The sequence below is a fragment of the Cupressus sempervirens genome, chromosome 10 (genome assembly GCF_028749045.1).
Source record: "Cupressus sempervirens isolate cs-2001-9-10 chromosome 10, ASM2874904v1, whole genome shotgun sequence".
NCBI lineage: Eukaryota > Viridiplantae > Streptophyta > Pinopsida > Cupressales > Cupressaceae > Cupressus > Cupressus sempervirens.
Window position 1 is genome coordinate 762244380 of NC_143127.1, and position 18375 is coordinate 762262754.

Consider the following 18375-nt stretch of genomic DNA (forward strand, 5'->3'; position numbering starts at 1 on the left):
TTCTCACTGTCATCATTGTCAACCTCCTCAACTCCCACATCTAAATGTTGGGCTAAGATAGAGCATGCCAGACTTAATTCCTGATTAAGTTCAACAATCTGATTTTCCGCCTTATGAAATGTTGCTAATCCTCTAGGATGTCCTTGGTATTCATGAGCTCGCAAGAAAGGATGTCCACTACTTCTTTCTTCCTTAATTCCTCGGAATAGATCCCTATGAGATTGAGAAGATGGTCACAATCTGAAAGAAGATGTAGATATAGTCTGATTTCATTGTTTAAAATGATCATTTGAAGCAGCAAAGTGTGCAAAGGAGCAGAGGCGACACTTGGGAAGTCGAGCAGCCTTGACACAACACTGTGTCGTTGCTTTGAAAACTGTGAACTTGTAGTTGAGCCAAGGGCTTTTTTCTTTTGGCAACATTCTAACAAACCTGGGAGGTCTCGTCTTTACTTGGGGTGATCTGCATTTCTCAATACAGCATTGATTTGTCTTTATATTTCTAACCTTGTTTGCATATGATAGAGAAGATTTAGGTATTCGCCCCAACATACATCTGTGGTCCATGTTGCTTTCATATTTGATTGAGATTGTGTCGTTTACTTGCCATAATGAGTTGTGTTAATTTGTGGTGCACATTTTGTCGTGCCCAAGTGTTATTTAAGTCTTTGCATACAGTGGGAGATAGCCAATTCTGCTTGATTCTAAGCTTCCACATTGCATTTGGGATAGGCATAGCCCGGGACCTCTTTACCATATCGTGTCGTCTTGCATTTTTGGGACTAGGTCATTGGCATTGCACGGGCTACTCCCAAAGCCCATGACAATTGGTATCAAAGCAGATCATCTGGGAGTAGCATTGGTGTATCAAAGTCATTCGATCGAGGAGTTATCCATAACAGATTGATTAAGCAAGGTAGTGGGAAGAGCTAGTTGGATCTGAGCAGTTGATACATGGTGGATCTTGTTGGTGATAGGTTGAGGAAGGAGTGGTTCGTGGTGATTTACTTTGAAGACACAATACAAATGGAAGGCGAGTTATTAAGGTCTAATTAGAATTGATCGCTCCAATTTTTTATTCAGACACTTTGAGACAGTTTGATTTGGAGACACTATGTTTTGTTGGGCTAGCCAGGCAAGCTAGATTCGAAGCAGATCTAAACAATCTGAGATTTGGACTAGGTGATTTGTAATGGTGCAATGGAAGAAGAAGAAATAGCAATTGGGTGCAACTGTGTTGGTTTGGTTGGCGATCTCATTGAGTGGATCTTGAAGGAAGGGTTGAATCAATCACCTAGACAAGGTGAATCAGAAGTAGTGATGTTGATTTGGCAAGGCAGTTCGAGATCAGATGTAATAGATCGTGGTGTGTTTTGTGTTGAGCAAATTATGTTTGATGCGGGGCAGTTTGGATTCGATATTTAAACGCATCAACTTAAGACTTAGTGGTTGCTTCGATGGACTTAGAAGCACCTTGCCTTGGTGATGTCAGATTTTGAAGTGGTTATAGTGATTGGAGATGTGAGATTAGTATGGGATGATCATTGCAGATGTTTCATTCATCGCAGCTATGTCAAATTAGGACTAAGAAGACATCGAGTAGAGTCTACACCAAGATATGTTCTTTCTTGGGTTAAGGCATTTGGAGATGTCTTAGATCTGTGATGGCAACACTTGGTTCCTACAGCATGTAGCAACAGCTTGATAGTGAGATCAGGTTCCCTGTGCATTGTTCGTTTTGAAGACAAGGATGCACTTTCATTGGCGAAGTTGTTGGGGTGCACATCAACAGTAGCGATTGTGGATGAGCTTGCAGAGATGTTTGAGAGGCGGCATGAATGACTAAGTATGGGTCGTCATGACATTCGCCGATATGAATTTTTTTGGTTAGGACGGTGTCGTGTTGAGATTGCATCTTCCAACCTTGGCAGTTCTGTACAATTTGGGTGATGTGACAGAATGCTTTCTGTGTGAGATGGATACATTGGTGCATGATTGCAATATTATGCACTTCGTAGATTTTGAAGAAGTGCAATTTGAGATGGTTCTTTATCAAAACGATTGGGTAGTTAAACGATGGTTCTTCCAAGGCATTTTCATGAGCTGCACAGGTAGCCTTGATACATTGCATAGATTGTGGACATCGGATTGGATGCATCAATTGTTTACCGCATAGATTAATTAAGAAATGCACACAGCTAATGAACACGAACAACAAAACTCCTTAGATTATTCGCATATGCCAAAACATTACATTATGCTTGATAAGATGATTTACAATGATCCCAAACGGGGTATAAATACTATCTGTTGAACCTTCCCGAAGGAGTCCATCGGCCACAAATATTATGTCTACTACAAACTATTTACCCATTAGCTACAAAATCTTTACCGACGACGTCGGCTACAGAATACAAAAACACCGACGACAATCAAGTCGACTGACATAGTTTCTACCAATGACATCAACCCGTCGGCTAGACAATATTTGCCGACAACATCATCCCCCCCAAAAGAAAAAGTTGTCTCCGGACGACAATTACAAAAAATCAAAGACAAAATATATTAACAGACTGATTACAACAAGATAAATCTGCTTCTGACACATCACTTTCACCTTCGTCCCGTGCCTGTAGCCTCTGCTAACACAATACTGCCTCCTTAATGAAGCTGACCTTGATAGCCACATGTGCTGCTTTTTATGTTTTCAACTCCTCGATACCTTGAGCCAAGTGACACTGCACTGCCTCCAACTGGATGATCAGCTCCTCCTGAGCTCTCTATGCATCCACCAAGACAGCCTCTCGGCAAACACCTACTCCCAGTGCCTCTGGTACACAGACACTCCATGCCTACAGCAGCTTCAAGTCTTCTCAACTTGTCACACTTCACGACTGATATCCTCAACGACTGGGGGTCCAAGGGCAGCGCCCCGTGGGGTCTTGGGGTAGCGCCCTAGGTGTGCTCCCTAGACCAAATTAGTACTCTGAAACCCTCACAAAATTGCATGGAACACACTATTTTTGTGATTTCTTCTAATCCCACACTCTTTCTGGCAACCACTGATGCTTCCTCTTCCCTTTGACATCATCTGCTACTTATTCCAAACAATTTGAATCTATTGTCGTTTTTTTTTTTTTTTTTAATTTTATTTTAAGGAAAGCATGCTCCTCTGCTCTAGAGTATTTCAAACCCCGAAGCTATTGAAAAGAAACGGTGCAAACCAACTAAATTTAATTTTTTGTGCCAACCCTAAAAAATCTCACCCAACTCTCACATGACTCGTGACTTGCTAAACTTTCTGGTCACAGGCTTTTTCCTGTTCATTGACATTAACGACTCTTATTCTATTTATGTCGCAAAACCCTCAAAGCCACAACTAGCCATCAGTGGACAGAACCTTTATCTCTAGTTTTCCTTCAATCCACAGAAAAATTACCAAACAACAGCCACCTCTTCATCAAGAACCTCAAATTCGCCGAACATGTTCCCAACCCGCGCAGAGCCTAACCAGCACGAAAATGTGATTCGATGGGATTGTTTGCCTTGAGTTGTTCAGAAGAGGATGGCTGTCGCAGCTGCAGTCGCTCCACCCGCTATGAAAGTCAATTAGATCTCCAAGCTTCGCTCTCAGGCCGCCAAGCCTTCTCAGATCAGAGCAATGAGAAGGGTTTATCTGCCTGGTTTCGCAGTCTCTCAAACTTTCTGAAGATTCCGTTTTGAACTTGCAACCACTAAGGATGACCACAACAGAGCGTAGCGCCAGTGTAAGTCTATGGAAAGGAGTCAATACACGGAGAAGATTGCGGCAAATGAACAAACTCTGCAGGAACAAGGACTTCGCGGGTTGCCTTCCGCAGACAGGTGCCCGCGGAGAAGTGGCCGCAGACAGGTCCCGCGGAGCAAGTGCCCATGGTCAGTTGCCCGGGGAGCAACCTTCCACGAACAGGTGCTTGCGACACACACAGCCACTTTTTTTTCTTTTTTTTCGTTTTTTTCTTACAATTTTTCTTTTTTTTTCTTTTTCTTTTTCTTTTTTTTTCTTTTTTTTTCCTTCTTTTTTTTCTTTTTTTTTTTATTTTTATTTTTTTTACAATTAAAAAATTGCAGCACCTTAATTTTGCCTCGAGGCGTTGTCGTTCTGCAACGACAACGACGAGGGTATCATCTGATCATTCTACAACGGTGACGGCGACTAGGAGCCATTGACTGCGTGAGGTACATCTTGCCCGTCCAACGTCCCCAACTTTATCACTCGATTGTCGCCAACCTCCCGGATCTGATATGGTCCAACCCATCTTGCCTTAAACCTTTCCTGTTTGATTTAATTCCGACCGTCGTACTTGAGTACCAACTGCCCCGGCTGAAACCTGTTGAGTTTGTCATGCCACGCCTTATGTCTGTTCTGTGTCACCTCCGTCGCCCACTTTGCCTGCGGTCGTCGTGCATCTAGCTTATTTCCTTGCTGTCGGCACCCTTCAAGTAATTTTATGGTGCGATGCATTCTTTTCTTCTTGTGCGGTCTATTCACCATGTATCGGACGGTGGAATTTTTCTTTTTTCTGGGTTTGTATTGTATGTCCTTCCCTTCTTCAGCCGTAACCTCCTTTGCGTCATTTGCTTCTCTGTATTCCTTCGGACACTCATTTTCCTCTTTTTCTCACCTTCGTCGACCCTTAGCATATTACAACTCGGAAAGAGTTCGTAGTCTTCTATTTGCCAGTGGTAAAGGCCATTCACCGAGTCTAGGTCATCGTCATTCGATCCTCCTAGTGTCAATACTCCTTCATCCAGTTTCATTCTCCTCTTTCCTTCGTCGTCACTTTCGCCTTCACCCTCTGAATCTAACAATGCTACCTCCTCACCTACCATTTGTGTGTGCAGGTCAATTATGAATCTTTTGCCTCCGCACTCCATTGATAGGGTATTTCGTTTCCAATCATTTTTACTTTTGCTTGCACCAACCAAGTCTGTCCCAGAATAGCATCGTATCCTTTTCTTTTCAATGGAATGACCACGAAGTCCAATAAAAACGATTGTGTTCCAATAGTTACCGATTGCGCCCTTAAGGTTTCCAACGGTTTGATCCCGTGCTCGTTTGTTGTGAGCAACTGGAATGTAGGTGGCCACAACGTCGGCTTTCCCAACTTCTTCCAAGTATCCTCTGGTATCACATTCATGCTGGACCCTCCGTCGACAATTGTGTCTGTCAGAACATGTCCCAAAATCTCCATCTCGACAATTGCCGGATGCCTTCTAGTTGTGAGTGCTAGTAACATTGGGTTTGTTGTTGTCACTTCCCTACTGTCCCTTCCTGTGTCCTTCGTTGCTTTCGAAAACGGTGTATGATTTAGAATGGTCATCTGTAACTGGGGCATTGTGAGAAGGTGGTCACTTATCTTGACGAGTACCTCCGTTTGTAAGATCTGTCGTACGATGTTTTGTTCCACGTAGTTCCTTGCCAAGCTGTCGGTGATGTCTTTTAACTGAGATGTCTCTGCAGACGATGCCTTCTCAATTTCCGCTTGCGCTTCCCCGAGTTTTCTCTTTTCTTCCGCCGGGTTCGAGTACACCTTCACTTGCCTCCGTGTAATTGCCAAAACCTCCTCTTCATCCGTGCTGACAATGATCAAATTTACTCCAGACTTTGGGCACTTCGCATCTTCATGGTCGTCGGGTCCACACCATCTGCATAATAATTTCAATGTGTTTGCCGTTGTACAATCCCACGCAAAATGACCCCACAAATTACATGTTCAGCATTGAACAATCGGCCGTCCGTTTGCATCATACTGGATTCGACTTCGGTTGCTATTATCATTGTTATTGTTCGCATTGTTGTTATTTTGCCCTCTGTTATTATTCCTATACCCACCCGAAGTGGCACCATCAATGTTTGCATTTTCGTTCCCTCCTAACGTGGAAGTTGCTTGTGTAAGAAGCACCTGTAGAGATCCTCTGGTTTTCATGTTAAAGGGGCATTCCTTTGTTGAATGGCCCGTGATCTGACAAATGTCACAGAATTGGTTCTTTGGACATGATCCTTTAGTATGACCATCGGTTTTACACTCTGTGCACCACAGCTCACTGCTCTTTGTCTCTTGCGTATTTTTAAACTCCTTCATCATGCGGATCATGTCCTTCTGTAAGGCGCAGACCTTCTTGCTACTGCCTTCATCGTCGTTGCTATCTTCTCCGGAAGGCTCGTCATCATCAGAATCAGAGGAGCTAGTCTTCTTCTTCTTCTTCATCTTATGCTCGCTTTCCAAGTTCAATGCTCTGTTATAAGCTTCTGTGTATGACGACGGCGGCACGATTTTCATTTTCTTTCGCAACTTTGGGCGTAGACCTTCCACAAACCATCTTTTTCTAAGTCCATCCACCGACTTATTTTCCATTTTGTTTATCAAGTCTTTTAATCTCCTGGCGTAGACGCGGACAGTTTCATTCTTCCCCTGCTTAGTATTGAAGATCTCGCCAACAATTTCATTATCATCGCGCAACAGCTGAAATTCTACGAAAAACTCCTTTTTAATGTTATTCCAACTGTCCATCTTCTGCAGATCCGTACTAGTAAACCAGTCAATTGCCACGCCTTGTACGGTTGCCGGAAATTGTCTCATCCAGTCGTCTTCATCAGTTATCCCATTTGCCCTCCAGATTGTTTCACATGTTTTGCAGTGTCGAACGGGATCGGTCGTACCATCGCCATCGAACTTCGACAATTTTTCTTTTGGTCCCACCATCACGATTGGTTTCTATAAACAGGCGTTGCTCGATCCTGCAACACTAGCGCTCTTCACTCCCACACCAGTGGTCTGCACTCCCACACCGGCGAACTGCACTCCCACACCAGCGGACTGGTCTCCCACACTGGCGATTGCACTCCCACACTAGCGGTCTACACTCCCACACCGGCGGACTGGTCTCCCACACCGGCGGACTGCACTCCCACACCAGCGGACTATTCTCCCACACCGGCAGATTGTTTTCCCCCACCGTCAGACTCAACAGCTACAAACCTTGGTGAAGAAGGGTGTTCTGAAGTTGTCCCCTACGGAAGTATATCCCAGACGAAGAGTTCACTCCACGCTCTTGCTCCGTCGATGCTCTTCCATCTGGATTCTCTTCCCTCGGTGAACACAAATTCAAAAATTCCTCCCGTGCTTCTTCCACCAATTCCACCCGCTGCCAAGTTTCCTCCAACAAGTCTTCCGTGCTCCAATTTCTGTCGGCAATCTTTTGGAATCTCCTTCAGCGTTCGGCTTGCTGTGCCAGAATTAAATTTCCTTGCGCAGTACAGATTCCATCTTTTCCCTTGACCTTATTTCGATCCTTGTTAAGCTGATTTGACATTAATCTTCATTTCTCCCACCTTCCAAGTTCATAGGGCAACGGCACCAAATGTTTACCACATAGATTAATTAAGAAATGCACACAGATAATGAACACAAACAACAAAACTCCTTAGATTATTCGCATATGCCAGAACATTACATTATGCTTGATAAGATGATTTACAATGATCCCAGATGGGGTATAAATACTATTTGCCGAACCTTCTCGAAGGAGTCTGTCGACCACAAACATTGTGTCCGCTACAAACTATTTACCCGTCGGCTACAAAATCTTTACCGACGACGTCGGCTACAAAATACAAAAACACCGACGACAATCAAGTCGGCAGACATAGTTTCTACCGACGACATCAACCCGTCAACTAGACAATATTTACCGATGACATCAATTTCAACACGTTTTTGGAGATTCACTTAGGTTTCTTGGCAAGAGGAACTCGAGCCAACTTGAGTGATCTAGGAGAGATCAACCTCTTAGCGCATTGGCGTCAAATGTGTCAGCATCGAGGACATCACCGCGAGTTTGGTGGGGAAGGATGTAACATGACCAGGCTTTGGCATCAATTTGGCAATGTGTTTTTGGAGATCAGGTAGGATGTTTCACAGAATGGATCGGTTGGGTGATTTGACTTGGCAGCTTGAGAATGTGTTTTGAGGCCAACACAGGCTAGGTGGTTTCAAATTGGGCCAACATGGTGTTTTGTCAAGATTAGGCAACCTGGTCTCTTTTATTTGGTGAAGTGTTGAATTGGGCCAACACTACCTTGTTGATATTTCAGCTGAATAAAATAGGACCCAGGGTTAGCGGTCTTAAGTCTTCTTTGGATGTTGCACTGGGCAGCCGACTCTCTGTGTCGTGTAGCTTTATGCATGGGACATTGTGATGAGCCGACCAAGGTAGCCTTTGGAGCGCACATTTAATGTGACTAGCTGTTGCATTAATTAAGAGGTGTAGAATGGGTCCGGACCTATTTTACACAACGACTAGGACCCGACATTACCCGAGGCACTTCCTATAAGAGGAAGCCTTAGCTCATTTCCTTGGCATCAAGTGGAGATCAAGTTGGGAGATGAGATCAAGAGGATAAGTTTGGAGTTCAAGCAGTGCGAGTTTGGATAGCACCAAAGTGCAATGTAGAAGTTCGACGTTGGAGGAGGCGAGCTCTTTCCATAGCAAACTTGGTTGCAGTGTTGTTGCTCCTTGGCACACTAGGGTTGGGAGCTCAACTTGGATACATTTAGAGGTATCATCTTGATGATCATGCTTTAGTAGCGAACCGTGCTTGGAGGCAACAAGCACAAGTTGACAATGTAACTGAAGATCGGCGTGAAAGTTCATTGTGGCACATTCTGAAGCAGGCATCTTAAATCCTGTCTAGTTTATATGAGCCTAGGCGCTCGCATCTTTGTAATAAGTGTAAGGTTAAAACGGATTAGCTCTTTCATACTGGGGCAGTGCATATTTTTCATTACAACATCAAATCTTCTTTATACTTGTATTTTGGTAACTTGTGATAAAGAAGGGGATATCGCCCCACCATACATTCTTGGTCCGTGTTCTTTTGCATTGCATTCCATCCTATGTATTTTTCATGGTACCATACTCTTAACACATATCGTTATGTTGGGCATTATTTAAGTCTATGCATTCTTGGGAGAATGGTATCACTTAACTTCTGCAAACATTTTCGTGGGATATGCGTAGTCTTGGATACTGTTTGTAAGGTAACCACTTGCGAATTCCGCATAGTATAGCCGGTGTTGCACGGGCAGCTCCCAAGTTTCACCACTTGATAATACCTGTCACGGGCCTTGGGATTGGTAAAGGCTACAATAGCACTGCATTTTATCATGTGAGAATTGGATAAGGGATTCAATCCCTAATCAACTACATCAAGTCTTCATTGTTGTTATAAATACAACCTGATCTCTTCCCATATTACAACTAAATGGTATTTTCCATTGAATCGATGCAAATGGTTTACATCTATTTATAATTCTGCATAGCATTTCGTGATTCAAAAATAAGAATGAAGAGAATCAGATTCAATGTCATGCATATCAATTCAGGAAATTAGTAGCAGCATTATTCCATGTTTCATATATTAGAATAAGAAATAATGGATTCTTTGTCAACATTTCAGTTCTGAGTCTCCAATAGCACTAGAAATCCATACAAAAATGGAATGCATCAAAATCATAGACTTGCAAATCAGTTTATGAATCTGTAATAGTACTCATATCTTAAGTCTCAAATAGGAGAATCTAAATCATAGTCAAGCATTTCCATTTAGGAATCTCTTCCCATATTACAACTAAATGGTATTTTCCATTGAATCGATGCAAATGGTTTACATCTATTTATAATTCTGCATAGCATTTCGTGATTCAAAAATAAGAATGAAGAGAATCAGATTCAATGTCATGCATATCAATTCAGGAAATTAGTAGCAGCATTATTCCATGTTTCATTTATTAGAATAAGAAATAATGGATTCTTTGTCAACATTTCAGTTCTGAGTCTCCAATAGCACTAGAAATCCATACAAAAATGGAATGCATCAAAATCATAGACTTGCAAATCAGTTTATGAATCTGTAATAGTACTCATATCTTAAGTCTCAAATAGGAGAATCTAAATCATAGTCAAGCATTTCCATTTAGGAATCTCCATCAGCATTAATTATCCTTGTCTCCAATTTGAGAATAAACTATAAAGAGAACCACTAGTAAGGTCAAGCATATCAGTTATAAATCTGCATACCAGTTATAATTCTGCATATCAGTTATGAATCTGCATATCAATTAAGAATCTACATATCAGCCAATGGCATTCATTAGTAAACTCATGGTAGTCATAAGTTGACATAGCATCCCAGCATACTATAGTCGAATTCAATTCATACTTGCACAAGAGTTGCTTCCTCTATGGAATAATGCAATATCATTTACTTAACCTGTATAGTGAAGGTTACAACTCTCAACGGTAGTCTCTAATTATTTGTCATAAGCCCCCATTTGAAACTCTAATTGTGATATCTCCATCCTTCTAACAACACGTCGATCTGGAAATTCAATCTAGTGAAATCTCTGAAGAGACAAGATTGCAAAAGGGTAGACACTTCAAGTATGGTGCTTTTGAGGAAAAATCATCAATATGTATGGATAAGCTCATAGATGTGAGTATCGCCGATTAATCGGCGATACGAGATAAAATCGCGATTTTTTGGGGCCAGCGATTTAGTCGCCCCAAAAATCGCGATTTTTTTTTGCAGATTTTTTCCAAAAAATCGCAGATTAATCGCCTAAAAAATCGCCTAAAAATCGCGATTTTTTTGCAAAAAATCGCTCGCGCCCGGCAGTCACATAAAGTGACGAAAAAACACGTTTTTTTCATTATGTTTTTACATTGCTTAGGGTGTTTTGGAGAGGAGAGGATAGAGAAGGAGTTCTTGGCAAGAAATAGGCAGAATCAAGTGCATTTGGAGGCCTTTTGATTCGATTTCTTCGTTACTAGGTAAGTGATTTGAATCTTTGTTTTTTGTTTTTGCAAGAGATTGTATTTTTTTTTCTTGCATGTAAATGGATAAAAATACATTCCTAATTAGTTAGGAATGCATTTGATGAATGTAAGCAAGATTAAATGCATTCATTTGCATTTTTTTCCATTCTAGATCGAATTTATGCTAAAAATTTGCCCTTTCTAAAAAAATTTGAAACCCTAGCAGCTAGTTTGTTTGAATGTTATTTGGATTTCAATTTATTGGTGCTGTTATTGGAATGTTGCTTGAATTCTTTGTTTAACTGTTAATTTTGATCTTGTTATAATTTATTTATAGTTTTTTTTAAAAATTTGTATGTGTAGGCAGCCCGCAGCAGTTTTAAATGGCAGACAAATGGCCATTGACTCCATGCCCCTCAGGCTACATTGGCACCAGGCCAAAGAATGCGAGAGATCAAGCATGGAAATATGCCTATGAAGCACCTGATGAACCAACCAAAGTGATTTGCATTCGATGTGAAAAAGTAATATCCGGGGGCATTTACCGGTTCAAATATCACATCGCAGGGATCTCAAAACATGATACAAATCCTTGTGAGAATACAACAGAAGAAATAAAAAGGTTTGCAAATGCCTTGCTCGCAGCTGGAGAGCAAAAAAAATTGCAAAGAGAGCGGAATAAATTGCATGTCAGGGCAGCCATAGCAGAGACCCAGGGCAGTTTCGTTGATGTTCTGGAGGAGGAGGCAGCCATTGAGAGCATGGCTGGCTCTTATCGTGGGCCGCGTGTCCGCAAACAGGGTGTTTTTTCTTTCACGAGTTCCACTCCCACTCCCACTCCTACACCTCCTAGCACTTCCGCACCATCAGGATCAGCAGGTGCTTCTGGGATAGGGAGCTATTTTGTGACGAGGCACACACTTGGTGCACAACCTTCATTAGAGGCCACTAGATGGAATAAGGAGGTCCATGACCAGTTGGACAATGCACTAGCAGATTTCTGGGTTTTCAACAACCTTCCTATTAGTGTTGTTGACAGTCCCTATTGGGAGGCTTTGGCCACAGGGTTGACAGTTGCAGGAAAGGGGTACAAGTCCCCTTCTCGTTTTGTGTTGGGTGGCAGGTAAGCGAATAATTTTATTACACTCGATTTCCTTTTAATTTTTAACTTTTTACTTAGTTCTAAATTTTAATTAATTTATCTAGAAATTAGAATGTTGATTACTAAAGTCTAAATCAATTTTAAATTACTAAGAATCTAAGACATAACTAAATTTTGTTTTTGTAGGCTTATTGGAAATGCTGTTGAGAGGGCCAAAGCATTTGTTGAGGAACAGAAACAAGAATGGACAAAATTTGGTTGCACCATTCTTTCTGACGGGTGGACGGATGGGAAGAGCAGGACCATAATTAATTTTTTGGCCTGCTGTAATGATAATGTGGTGTTCCTGAAATCAATCGATGCCTCCAACAAGGTAAAAAATGCTCAGACATTAGCATTGATGTTGGAGAATATGGTCTTAGAGATTGGCATTGAAAATGTGGTGCAAATCATCACAGACAATGCTGCTGCATATGTATCAGCAGGTAAACCGTAATTTTATGTTGCATGTGCATTGTGAATTTCACAACAAGAATTTTTAATAGTTTGATATATTTGAAAAGTTGGAAACTAATTAGTATTTGCTTTTACAATTGGCAGGAAAACTCCTACAGCAGAGGCACCCCACTCTCTCTTGGACCCCGTGTGCAGCACATGTCCTTGACCTTCTTTTGGAGGACATGGGCAAACTTGAGTGGGCCACTCCAATTGTGGAGGATGCAAGGCGGGTGACAAAATACATATACAATCACCCATGGGTCCTTAGCCTGATGAGAGAGCACACTAATGGCAAAGAAATTGTCAGGCCTGCCGTCACAAGGTTTGCAACGATTTTTTTGACATTGCAAAGCATTCTCGATAATTTGGCTTCTTTGAAGCAAATGTTTGTTTCCAAAAAATGGCTTGCTTCCACATTTTCAAAGAAGAGTGAAGGAGAGAATGTTGTGCGGATTGTGTTTGATAAATATTTTGAAGATAAGGCTGATGAAATAGTAAAGGTAACTACAAAACTTTAAGTTTTAGTTTGCACTTTACAACTTTATAACATACTAAGTTTGTAACTCAAGTAAATAATAATTTTGTAACTTGTCAACTAATTTCAAATTTATATTGCAGGTGTCTGAGCCTTTAGTCGGAGTTTTGCGTTTGGTTGATGGAGACCAAACGCCAATGGGTGAACTATATGAGGCCATGGACAAGGCCAAAGAATCTGTCAAAAATTACTACAAGGGGGAAAGCATCAAATATGAACCCATTTGGCAGATCATTGATAGGTGGTGGAATAATCAGCTTCACCAACCCATTCATGCAGCAGGATATTTCCTCAACCCACGTTTTAGGTATACTGTAAGCTCATTCTTACTCAAATTTAAGTTAACAAAGACTTGAGTTCATTTTGCTTTCGTAGGGTGTTGGGTGTGTACTAAAATTGGAAGACTTATTTGTTTTTGGTTTTTGGTTTTAGGGCTGATGGTACATATGCAGATCCTGATGGAGAGGTCATCAGAGGCCTAAGTGAGTGCGTCGAAAAGATGGTAACCAGCGAGGAAACAAGAGATAAAATCATCGCTGAGCAGGAGATCTTCACTTCAGCAGGAGGCAAGGTGTTCTCCACTTCTCTCTGCAAGAGAGCAAGGCTTACACAAACCCCAGGTAATACATTTGCAAACTTCTGAATCTCAAATGCTAAATTAATATTTATGTTTCATTTTTTGTTGTCTATTAGTATTTTCTAACTTGTACAATTTTTGTGATGCAGTGGCTTGGTGGACCACTTGGGGTGCAAGCACTCCAAATCTTGCAAAATTTGCTCTCAGAATCCTATCACAGCCTTGTAGCGCATCACATTGTGAGCGCAACTGGAGTTTGTTTGAGGCCATCCACACAAAAAAGAGAAACAGGTTGTCCCAAAAGAGGATGAATGACATGGTCTATGTGCAATATAATCTTAAATTGCGCATGAAAAAGGCGCAACAAGATCCGCCTGGGCCAATCGATTTGGATGAGATAGATCCTTATTATGATTGGACGGCACAAGAGCAGGCTCCCTTATTTACACAGGAGGACATCTCCAATTTGGAGAGGGAGGCCGCAGAGGAGGCTGCGAAGGAGGAAGGGGGTGGAACTGGATATGACATCGATTTGGATGACATCGAGGAGGGCGATGATGAGGATGATGACATTGAGCTTACTGCAGAGGACCTTGACATCTTGCGCGCAGCGAATGTGGAGATACCGACATCTAGTTCTATAGCTACACCATCTCCTGCATTGGCACAGACACAGACACGGGCACAAACCCTGCGGGGTTCTAGTTCTAGAGCTTTACCCTCTCCCGCACTCGCTAGTAAAGTGACTGGGAAGAGGAAGATGTAGTCCTGTATTTGACATTTGTACTTATTTGTAGTCATGTTGATGTGCTTATTTGAACTCTTTACATTTGACACTTTATTTATGAGAATACTTCTCATGTCTTGTGAACTTGTTAGTTGTTAGTAATTTACAACTTGTCACTACTTACTTGTTAGTAATTTACCAATTAATAACTCTTTTTGCATTGATATATATCTAAACATGATTGTTTCTTATGTATTGTTAGTAATTAAGTCATTAGATGCAAAAAAACATTGAATTCTGTAAAAAAAATCGCATTTTTTTATTAAAATTTAGTGGTTTTTTAGTTCCCGATTTTTTCCCCGATTTTTTGCCGATTTTTCCCGATTTTTCCCGATTAAACTTTTTCAGGCCTAGGCGATTAATCTCCTCAGGCGATTTTTACATCTATGGATAAGCTTAATAATAATTCCACTGTGATATCAAACTTATGAGATTGGCACATACCAATGCAATTGACTACAGCGAGGTCATATGTAAAGCACTCAACAGCTATGGTATTAAAGAGATTATGTCTTGGAGCCACCAACGATAATCATGCTACTGATCATAAATATCAAGCAATATTCAACGTTATTCCAAATAATTATAATGTTTCTCAAGCAGTGGAGGTTATAACACTAAGCAGCATATTAAAGATTTCCAATGTTTGATAAGATTGATGACATCAATCTTATTGGGCATTGGAGTGAACATTTGATTAACTGAATATGAAGAGTCTGGGTGGAGGTGTAAAAGCAATTCTACAGAACATTGTCCATGAATATTGTCTCAAATATTTGTTGAATAGTTTGTATTGCTTGGAGATTATTGCTACTCATACTGCTATTGTATTCCTCGTGACACAATGTTAATAACTCATCCTATATTGCATATTATTGTGAAATGGGGCGGAGGTTTTCCCCATATTGGGCTTATTTCAATATCGTGAAGATATTGTGTTTAAGACAAGAATTGTATTGTATATACCAGCATACTAGTGATTTTGCTCCAAGCCTTATGACATTGCATAAGAGGATGCTTATCACTGTTTATTAATTTATGTGGATTATTTATCATTGGGCCTATTGACAGCAATATTGCACCATGTTGCTATGAGATATTGGAGCAAGCATAGAAGATTTGAACAATGCTAAAGAGGAATGTCATTGATTTTTTTACTATGGCATAGCAATTCATATTAATAAGTTAGAAATGTGGTAAAAGTATTGAACCAGCATATATAAGTAAGAAATAATTGGATGCAACAATGGATAAAGGAGATAATAATTATTTGTGCATTCTGTTAAGAACACGATTTAAGAATGAAGAAATACAATTATCATGGAAAAAAATTGTATGCCTTGGACAGAAGAATGCTTACAATCTGTGAAGAGATATTAATCAAACATTATCTATTGCTCTCAAGAGAGGTAGAATGGGTAATCTCTAAAGAATGATTATCTTAAACAAGCATTAACAACCAAGTAGAAGAGCCATGTGTTAAGCAGCGATCAGATGGATTAGTCGCCTCCCTTGGGAACGGGATAATGCAGCAAGGGGCATGTCCCATCCCCACTCTTAAGAGATATTTATGTCAACGGATCTTAATTGGGTAAAATGGGGGAGCGTCGGACAGAAATAAAAGAAACTATGCTCCACGGAGTTTCCAAGACGAGGACGTGTTAGGGGACAGGGACGTGTTTCCGATTTGGGGATGGGTCAAAGCCAAAATTTAGGGGACGGCAATTAAAAACATGGGGGATTTTTATTACAATAATAGATAAGACGTCTATTATTAGTTAATGGTTATCTTATTAATGTCATTTGATTTCCACAATCCATTAGTAATATCATGAGAATTTTTGGATGCTTAAAAATTATGACACAATCAAACTCCAGAAATTCTCATGATAATGGTTATCTTGTAAATATCTTTAGCTTTAGTTTGCTTTCGTTTTTTGCTTTCTCTGGAATAGAATGTTTCTATTCTTTACGATTGTTTCCTAAGGAAACATCGTCTCTTCCTTTTGTATAAATTGAGCTTTCGGTCTCTGTTATTAACAAGCAAGTATTTACCAATTACCTTGTAATATGGTATCAGAGCTAAATACTTAAATTTTTTCGGAAAAATTTATAATTTCTTCTTGAAATTATTTGTTTAAATTTTTCCAAAATTATTTCAGCTAATTTCTCCAAAATCCACCTAGGGTTTTTCTGCTTGGAGAAATTCCCGAATTACGGGTCTGCAAATCGCGTGGAAATTGTGGCCATTTTTTGAAGACTCGCGTTTTTGGGGTGAAAATCTGCATGTTTCTGTATCAAATCTTCATGCTCTTAGCCGTCTCAGTCTGTCATTGTGCTCTGGGAAGCAGATTCGACCCTTTTTCATCAAGAAATCTGAAGTTTTTTCAAGCTTTTTTCAGCTAGGGCCGTTTTTTTCCGAAACCCTAATTTTTGGGGTCGAAAAAAATTTTTGTTTGTAGATTCTTGGTGGGTTTTTCGAGAGCTCAATTGGGTTGTCGTCCGTTTTTTCTGGGTGCCTCGATTTTTGTGCCTCAATTTTCGAGCCAGCGGATTCAAAAAACGACAAAAGATTCCTTCTGGGTTTTTCGAGCTCTCTTTTGGGTCATTCTCTGATTCTTCTGGGTCTTCCGTATTTTTGCCTCGAAGAACGTGCCTTCACAAATTTTCACAATTTTTCATTGAAAAACGTGCCATGGTATCTCTGACAAATATTCTGCTCGAGCATAATTCCAAATTCAATGGTCGCAATTATGGAACCTGGAAGCAGCGCATCATCGCAATCTTCGAATATCGAAACACCGATCAACTTGTTATGGGTGTTAAGCAGCGTCCGACTTCTCCGGGTCTTGATCAAGATACATGGGATCTGAACAATCGAGAGGCAGTAATGCTTCTCAAACTCTCCGTAGCTGATGACCAACTTTCTCAGATTCCATCCGGCAAGACAGCGGCCGAAATCTGGACACATCTAAAAGGTCTTCATGAGACTTCCGACAAGAGCAGAGCCTTCTTTTTGAAAAACACTTTGTTTTCTATTGTCATGGATGAGCGCACCTCGCTCCAAGCACACCTGAATCGGATTCAGGAAATCCGTGATCAGTTACTTGCCATCGGTCGCAAGATGGAGAAAGAGGATATTGTGGTAATCACTCTTCGGAGTTTACCAAATTCCTATGAGCATTTTATCGAGACTCTCAACATCACATCTACTGGTGTTGATCTAAAGTTCACTGATCTCTGCACCCTGCTACTTCAGCAAGATTGGTGGAAACAACAGTTCGGTATCAGCTCCAGTTCCACCTCCACTGAGCAAGCCTTTGCTGCGAAATCCTTTCAGAAGGATAAGGGCAAGTTTCAGCAACCATCTCAGCAGAAGTCTTCTGCTCCAGCATCCGATGGTACCAAAAAAGAAGAACATTCAATGCAACTATTGCCACAAGTATGGTCACATGAAGGTTGCATGTCGGAAACGCTTAGCTGCCCAGTCTAAGCAATCAGGTTCGCAACCCAAAGCGAACAGTGCAGAGCACACTGAGCAGGTGGAATCTGCCTTTTACGCCTTCATGGCTAAAAGACTCGCAGATCATGTACAGTCATCTGCCTGGTACATTGATTCAAGTGCCTCTCGACATTTCACTCACCGCAGAGACTGGTTTACTGACTACCAGCCTTATTCAAATTCTGTTATCTTTGGTGGTGGAGAAGAGTACACGATTGTTGGTAAAGGCAACATTCAAATTCAGTTTGTTGGGAGGAAGCTCATATTCCTTGATGTGTACTACGTTCCAGGGATGGAACTAAATCTACTCTCGGTCAGTCAGTTGCTGCGACATTCTCCACACTTGGCAGTCACCTTCAGTTCACATCAGTGCACCATCACTGATCGGGCGACTAAGTCTACTGTTGCAGTTGGTCTTGAGGATCATTGTCTTTTCAGACTTACTGATTCTGGTGATTCTCAGGACTTAGCTATGGCTGCTCGGCGATCTTCCATCAGCACACTTTGGCATCAGC

The 18375-nt window shown here is 41.0% G+C and overlaps 2 protein-coding genes across 2 annotated transcripts in view; one reads left to right on the plus strand and one right to left on the minus strand.

Moving 5' to 3' along the window:
- The window catches only part of DPE1 (disproportionating enzyme), a 219586-nt gene that overhangs the window by 180484 nt on the left and 20727 nt on the right, over window positions 1-18375 (minus strand). The window lies entirely within an intron of this gene.
- LOC149536098 (uncharacterized) lies at window positions 11227-14431 on the plus strand. The gene is made up of 6 exons (XM_089805402.1): window positions 11227-11982; window positions 12148-12446; window positions 12562-12959; window positions 13078-13301; window positions 13427-13614; window positions 13721-14431. Exons 1-6 carry the CDS (start codon window positions 11243-11245, stop codon window positions 14335-14337), a joined length of 2466 nt encoding a protein of 821 aa, XP_089661528.1. The 5' UTR covers window positions 11227-11242; the 3' UTR covers window positions 14338-14431.

What these genes read in the sequence shown, in the direction of transcription:
- LOC149536098 (XM_089805402.1), top strand. Translation starts at nt 11,243, where the DNA reads ATGGCAGACAAATGGCCATTGACTCCATGCCCCTCAGGCTACATTGGC. An exon ending in TGCTGCATATGTATCAGCAG is followed by an intron (nt 12,447 to 12,561) that starts GTAAACCGTAAT and finishes TACAATTGGCAG; the next exon opens with GAAAACTCCTACAGCAGAGG. An exon ending in AGGCTGATGAAATAGTAAAG is followed by an intron (nt 12,960 to 13,077) that starts GTAACTACAAAA and finishes TTTATATTGCAG; the next exon opens with GTGTCTGAGCCTTTAGTCGG.